We start from the raw sequence: 7,860 nt of genomic DNA, 5'->3' as shown, positions 1-7,860 counted from the left end.
ATTCATTTTTACAGTGAAATTAATTTTCCAATGAAATTTTCCGCTGAAATTTATTTGTGAATTCATTTTTGCAGTGAAATTTATTTCTCAATGATATTTTCCAGTGAAATTTACTTTTCGGTGAAATTTTCCACCGAAATGTACATTTCAATTCAATTGCGCGGTGAAATTTTGTTCCAGTGAAATTTTTTTTCCACCAAATTTACCAGTGAATCTGTAACAATTTAGTTTTTCCCATTGAACATTTTCTAAGAAGCATTGTTCGACGTCTATCAGCTAGCACCGCTGCAACTTGATTTTTAGTTAAACGTAAAGTTAAATTAAATTTTGAATTAAACTTCGCATAATTATACAACATGTTCATTTATTTCCTCGTTTTATACTTTCGTTTGTAAGCATACGCTAGCTAAATTACACTTGAAATTTTCCTGCTTAATGGTTCATATAATTTTGATGAAATTATTAATTTGATATGGTGTTCAGTAATTAACGAGTACCATGTGCTGCTGCACAGAAATTTCCAAGAAAGAGGTCGTGCATTTTAATTATTTATATAAATTATTTACATTATTCGAGTAAAGAAATAACACGTGTACTCTATTTTCTATTATTTTATTATAGTTTAGAGTGTTGGGAAACATTAATTTTACTTTCGTACTAAATTGTATTATATTTACTTTTTATCCTGGTAATTGGAATTATGTATATCGTGGTTTCTGGTATTAGTTGGTGTAACTTCTGCTTACACAGCTGTATTTAATTAGCAAATACCAGTTATGTACATATTTTAATCCATTTATACACCATACATGTATTTGTAATTCTAAAAGTTAAGAGGATTAAAGATGAAGTAAGAATTGAAGACCTTGGTGAAAGAACCATTCTATTTTTTGCCATTTTTATCATTTTTGCAACAAACCACTGTAAATAAATTAAGAACGACGTTAAGCCACTAAAAATTGAAAACTTTGGTGAAAGGACCGTTCTATTTTTTGCCATTTTTATCATTTTTGCAACAAACCGCTGTAAATAAATTAAGAAAGACGCTAAGCCACTAAAAATTGAAAACTTTGGTGAAAGGACCATTCTAGTTTTTGCCATTTTTATCATTTTTGCAACAAACCGCTGTAAATAAATTAAGAACGACGTTAAGCCACTAAAAATTGAAAACTTTGGTGAAAGGACCATTCTAGTTTTTGCCATTTTTATCATTTTTGCAACAAACCGCTGTAAATAAATTAAGAACGACGTTAAGCCACTAAAAATTGAAAACTTTGGTGAAAGGACCATTCTATTTTTTGCCATTTGTATCATTTTTGCAACAAACCACTGTAAATAAATTAAGAACGACGTTAAGCCACTAAAAATTGAAAACTTTGGTGAAAGGGCCATTCTAGTTTTTGCCATTTTTATCATTTTTGCAACAAACCGCTGTAAATAAATTTAGAAAGACGCTAAGCCACTAAAAATTGAAAACTTTGGTGCAAACACCATTCCATTTTTGCAACAAAAAAAAATATACAACACATAAATGAATTACAAATAACAAAAAAAAGAATTAAATTTCCAATTTTCCAAGAAACTTCTATATTTCCCGAAAAACCCAATTTCTCTTCAAACTGACCATTTCTCTCGCGTCAAAGTCTCAAACTTGCCACTTCGCTCCGTTCAACGTTCACCCCGCACGTTTTAACGAAGTTTATTATTACAACACGTCAACGTGAAAAACCTGTCAAATATGACGTAGATCGAGTAACGTTTCGCGATTGTCGTTCGCGGCGAAGTTGCCTGTGTGCGGGAGAGTTGGCCTGCACAGAGAGAACTTGAAACGATTGGGCACGCGAGGAGACGGAGAAAGAAAGTTTGACGATTTTGAACTAGTGGAAAAGTAGCTTAACGCGTTGCCTCTTGCGGCGAAGGCACGCTTATATTGTACGAGTAGTTTGATTCTGACATGGCAACTTGCCTTCTCGACTAGGTTCTTCCTACTTGGACACAAAGTGTTCTAATGGTAGTACGTGTTTAATACCGACATTTTCGCATGTTCTGGCCCGAACACGTCTCAGTAGCTGGCCGCGTGTCAGATGAAATAAATCACGCCGAGATATGTGTTTTATGTCTGACTGAAAATTGGAATTTTATTAAAGCGGGTCCCTGGATTTCGAAATGAATAAATTCCAGTTACTGTGAAAATCTGTCGAATTATTTTGGAAATCTTGAGCAACGGAATAAAAACTGGAGGCTTCGGTGCAAGGACCATTTTAGTTTTGGCCATTTTTATCATTTGGCGCAACGAACTTTTATAAGTGAATTAGGGATGGAGGAAAGATTATAAAAATTGAAAATTTTAGCGAAAGAACGATTCAGTTTTTAACTATTTTTATCGTTTGGTGTAACAAGGAAATATTTTTCTTCTATTTTCTGAAAAATTTATGTATTTTGTACAGTACTCGAACAAACGTTCATCTGAATTTAGTATCCATTATAAGGGGGTTATCGTCAGAAATAAATGATAAATTTGAAAAAAATATAATTTAGTCGAGAAAGGATTAAGGAATGTCACAAAGGTATTTAGGTAAAAAGAAAAAGAAGAATGATGTTCTTCCTAATTTGTTACTTAAAATGACATATATTTTATAATAAATATTCAAATATTGTATTAAGAGTAAAAAATAATGGACGGAGTATATCTCTGAGAAAATGTATTGCAAAGGGGTAGGACCAGAGTGATAGATAGAACGATCGTCAGTTCCTTTTCACGCACTGGTAAAAACGGTTGACGTTTCGATTCGATTAGGTCACGGGCCATGGATCCACGAGAAGAAGCGATCGGCGTTGCGGTCAGCAGCCGCAAAAAGCCTCGAGAGTACTGTTCTCCGAATGTCAGTCGGAGAACATCACGGTGTCATCTCATCAGACAGCCAAGTCCTCCTCGTCCACCGCGCTCAGCCCCGATTCGTCGAAACTTGGCCCGTCTCTCATCCCGAAAATCTCGAGACTTCAGCCGAACGAGATCAACAACGCCATGCAAGGAAATGGTTAAGTATCGTGAAATGTTTTCCTATTTCCAACTTTGCGAATTTGCGAAAATTTAAAGTTTGCGAATTTTCCAAGTTTTCAAGTTTGCAAAGTTTTAAGCTTGCGAATTTTCAAGTCTGTAAATTTCCAAATCTTCCAAAATTTAAAGTTTGCAAATTCTCGAACTTTCCATGCTTTCAGCTTGCAAATTTTCAATTTTGCAAAGTTTTAAGCTTGCGAATTTTCAAGTTTGCAAATTTCCAAATCTTCTAAAATTTTAAGTTTGCAAATTTTTAATTTCCCAAGGTCTCAAGCTTTCGAATTTTCAAGTCTGCAAATTTCCAAAATTTAAAGTTTGCGAATTCTCGAACTTTCCAAACTTTCAGCTTGCAAATTTTCAATTTTGCAAAGTTTTAAGCTTGCGAATTTTCAAGTTTGCAAATTTCCAAATCTTCTAAAATTTGAAGTTTGCAAATTTTTAATTTCCCAAGGTCTCAAGCTTGCGAATTTTCAAGTCTGCAAATTTCCAAAATTTGAAGTTTGCAAATTCTCGAACTTTCCAAAATTTAAAGTTTGCAAATTCTCGAACTTTCCAAACTTTCAAACCTGCAAAGTTTCAGACTTGCGAATTCTCAAGTTTGCAAATTTGCACATTTTCTAAAATTAAAAATTTTGCAAATTCTCAAATTTTCCAAACTTTCAAGCCTGCAAATTTGCAAATTTGCAAAGTTTCAAGCTTGCAAATTCTCAACCTTTCCAAATTTTCAAGTTAGCAAAGTTTCCTAAAGTAACTTGTCCTCTCAATTCAGTTAACAACCATTTCAATAGTCACATCACAATACTAACACTTTCATTTCTTCGTTAGTTAGTAACAACAATAACGTGATACTTTTCATTCTTTTGTTTATCCGCAGTAGTAGTCTTTTAATTACGGTCTCGTAGGTATTACATGCCTATTACATAATATATCAGGTCAGTATCAGGAATCTGGGTTGATCGGTTTAAGTTCGTAGAGTTACTCGCGATTTATTGAAAACGATCGATAAACGGATACACCTTCTTTTCCATAAATTATTTCACATTCGATGAAAATTTCACATTTCTTATTGGTTTTCTTGTATAAGCTGTTTCATAACACGTGGTCTTAATCCCGTAGAAGCTTGCGTTCGAAGAAAGCGCATAGGGTAACCATTCTGGGCTTCAATAGGGAGATTATGTAAGCTCGATTTACAAATAATAAGATTGTACGTGAATTACGTATCAGTTTTCAACAGTACACGACTTATAATTAGTTGTGTCACATTGACACGTTAATTAAGGGAAGAACGAGTTAACTCGTCGTTCGAACGATCTATATTTTCAACATAATCTTCTAGTTTCTTTATTTCTTTTTTTCTTTTGTATTTTATCGTTGAAGATGAAACATGTCATACTCGTGAATTTGCATAGCAGTGTGAAATAACTGGTTATAATCAAGGTTATAATTAAATACACTGATTTCTATTAAAGATAAAATGTATCGTACTCGTATTTGCAAAAGGGCTAATGTAATACGCTTCTTTGATTATACGTAAAATTTCTGTTTGAGACGTGAATTTGGTTAATAACGCGAGGAGATTTAATGAAACGTGGAAGTAGCTTCGAAATAAATTCAAATAAAATCTTCCGTTACTACTGTATTTACTAGATTCGGTGTAAATTCACTCGTTAACTAACCCTTTGAGAATGGCCAATCCGCATAAGCGTTCGTGAAAAACTAGGAACGTAATCAATAAACTCATAGAAATTTTTTTAATGAAAATAGTTGACACTGGCACGTGATTTAAATTACATTTATTCTCCTGATTTATTACACCAGCCATTATGAAAGTACCCTAAGTAATTTTTTTTTAATATTTAGATTTTTTTGTATTTAATTTTGCAAAAATTTGTCCACATCATCTTAATGTAAATCGATGCAACGCAAATAAAAGCGATAAATTCAGTTGTTTCACTTTTAATCAGTGCTCCGTCCGCAAAGGATCCTTAAAAAAATTAAAATATTAAATCTCATTTAAAAAAAAAGTTGAAATATTAAATCTCGTTTAAAAAAAGAATATTGAAATATTAAATCTTGTTAAGAAGAAAATATTGAAATATTGAATGTCGTTTAAAAAGAAAATCGACTTAAAATAAATAAATTAAAAAAGAAAAAGAAACACCGAAATATCAAACCTCATTTTTTTTTTCTTCAACCTTGCAGAAAAAGTGAAGATCGGTCAGTCCTATTGGAACAACAGAGCAGAGGAGGGCGACTCATCGGCGAACGCGATGGAGCCAATGGAGGAACGCATGGAATCAACGGATTGCGACAGTAATCCGTCGATGGCTTACTGCGCCACGCCCAGGAGGCTTAGTAGCTCCTCGGTGGAGAGCGCGAAGATACCAGAGGAAGAGGAGAAGAAAACGTTCGCGGCCGCTGACTCGACAATGAGGCCAAGAACGGGCCGTGTGCCGAGAAAGAAACGATCCGTTGGGTCGATGGAGGATCTATGGGACGAGACCGTGTTCGAAGATCCAACGAGAACAGCTAGAACCACGCCGGTGATCAAGATCTCGTTCGGAGCTCAGGGTGAGGGAACAGTCCTGAAGATACCTTCGAAGATTCAGGATCCAGAGTACGAGCAGGAAACAGACGACGCGGAAGATGTGCAGACGGAGACTGAGAAGGATCCGTTGGAGTTGCCGATAAACTTTGATAATGAATACGATTACCGCGAGGACGGAGAGGAAGATGGACAGGAACAGGTGGATCCGCAGAAGCAAGGTGTGAAGGATGCCAACGCTAAAGCTGCAAAACGTGCGCTGAAGAAAGCCAAGAAAGAAGCCAGGAGAAAAATGCTGGGCGGAGTTTCGCCAGCGAGATCTCCTTGCAATGGATCACCACGGTACACTATATTGTTATGCGGAGTTCGATGTACACTTACTGAGTATTTAGGGAAATGTGCGCTGAATGTAGTTTAAACCGTTGAGCACGATGGATTGTTATTTTTAAGCAACGTTGACCATAGTTGGCGTGGTCATGAACTCCTATACGTATCTTTGAGGAAAATGTACACACCAAATGTATTGTGCACACAAAAGTTTGGGACCACCTGCCAATACATATCAGTATTAATTCTTGTCTTCACGACTTTTTAATGGTCACGTATATTAGCCTTGACTGTTCACTATTTTAGTAAAATGTTAATGTTACAGGGGCTAATATCAATTTATTTGATGGATCTATCAGATCGTTCCTTTTTTTTTCTGAAAATAGTTACTGTTAGATATCGACAGTCGGTATTGACACAGAGATCGATGCCCCCGTTAGGTAACCAGCGTAGCGAATGCTTTTTTTTTTTTTTTAAAGCGACATGGGTCCTGATAGTTACTTATAGTAACTATGATACATTCAGTTGTACACATTTACCAGTAAATGTACATTACAATTAAATTCACATTTATGTCAGAGTAATCATATACCTTTTCCTCTTTATAGATATAATCCCACATACGACACGTTGTCGTACCACCGGCGCAAGCATAAAGTGAAGCATAAAAAGAAACATAAGGAGGACCGCAAGCATAAGAACCAGCAATCGCAGCATCAGCAGCCTTGCTTGGAACCCGGTAGCACGGAGAATCAGCAGAATTGGAACGTCCTTCCTGGTAGCGAGTCGTACACAGCCATAAAGGAGCAGTGCCTGAAGCAAAAGCTATCCATATCTCTGAAAAGATTGAACACAAACGCTTACGCCAGATGTGATTATCCCGTGAGCAACGCCACCTTGGGCTGTAAGAGTCCTTGTGCCAGTAGCGACGAGCTGAGTGAACCGGAGCCTGAGGTGGACGCTGGTGAAACTGCTCCAGATTTTCCACCACAATCTCATCCGCTGATGATGCGCCTTGCCGCGACACCGGTGGAACATTGTCTCACTGCTAATGGTAGAAGAATGGACGTCGGTGACGTGGTGTGGGGAAAGATTCATGGGTTCCCGTGGTGGCCAGGCAAAGTACGCATTAAAAAAATGTATAATCTTAATTATAATGTCTATGTTAAACTCTGTAAAAATGTTAAATCATGTTTATCTTGTTTATTCAGGTACTCAGCATCACAGTTTCTTGTAAGGAGGATGGTACATCGTCTGGACCACAGGCTCACGTTGCCTGGTATGGTTCCTCGACAAGTTCTCTCATGTCGTGCGACCAGTTGAGTCCATTTTTAGAAACGTTCAAGGTGAATAGCGTCTTTAAACATTTTGTCACCACTACTTAAAATCTACGTAAAACGTTAATTCTGATTTTTATCATTTTCTACGATTTCTAATCATTCTAAATATTATTTGGCACATGTTTCTAGACACGGTACAACAAGAAGAAGAGAGGCCCGTACAAGGAGGCGATACGACAGGCGCAGAACGAGGCCCGAAGTCAGATCACGCCTAACTCGACGAGCAGCGTGCTGAATGTGTGTGGCTCACCGCGCGAGGTCAACGTTCTCTCCTAAGGGAAGGTGCACGCCACTCGACACCATTCCTTAACTGCCAGGTATCCGTCACCGGAGACTAATCTCTCACGGCGGATCGAAATCGTCATGTAATATATAAAACAAATTTTTGTACATAATTGACCTTAGCATTAATGGAATAGCTCTTGATCGATGTTCTAATCAGTACAGTCGCGCCTGCTGTCATCGTAAGCGATAAAATATGATTCTAGAAAAACGGTGACACCGACGCTGAAATGAAGTTTACTGCCATCACTGGCGCGTTTCTTTTTTATCCTCAGCTTTTTTCGAAGCGAACATTTAGCGCGTAAGAA

The 7,860-nt window shown here is 36.8% G+C and overlaps 1 protein-coding gene across 1 annotated transcript in view; it reads left to right on the top strand.

Moving 5' to 3' along the window:
• LOC108576599 (PWWP domain-containing protein 2A-like) overlaps positions 1 to 7,546 on the top strand; it is a 52,430-nt gene extending 44,884 nt beyond the window's left edge. Inside the window, exons 3-7 of the mRNA XM_017939618.1 lie at positions 2,798 to 3,038; positions 5,261 to 5,945; positions 6,539 to 7,052; positions 7,142 to 7,276; positions 7,400 to 7,546. Coding sequence (XP_017795107.1) covers positions 2,798 to 3,038; positions 5,261 to 5,945; positions 6,539 to 7,052; positions 7,142 to 7,276; positions 7,400 to 7,546 — 1,722 coding nt within the window. The remainder of the gene's footprint in view (positions 1 to 2,797; positions 3,039 to 5,260; positions 5,946 to 6,538; positions 7,053 to 7,141; positions 7,277 to 7,399) is intronic.
• The last annotated feature ends 314 nt before the right edge of the window (positions 7,547 to 7,860 follow it).

The sequence above is a fragment of the Habropoda laboriosa genome, unplaced genomic scaffold (assembly GCF_001263275.1).
Source record: "Habropoda laboriosa isolate 0110345459 unplaced genomic scaffold, ASM126327v1 scaffold385, whole genome shotgun sequence".
NCBI classification, from domain to species: domain Eukaryota; kingdom Metazoa; phylum Arthropoda; class Insecta; order Hymenoptera; family Apidae; genus Habropoda; species Habropoda laboriosa.
Note: the sequence above shows the minus strand (reverse complement) of the source record. Positions and strands in the feature narration are given on the sequence as shown.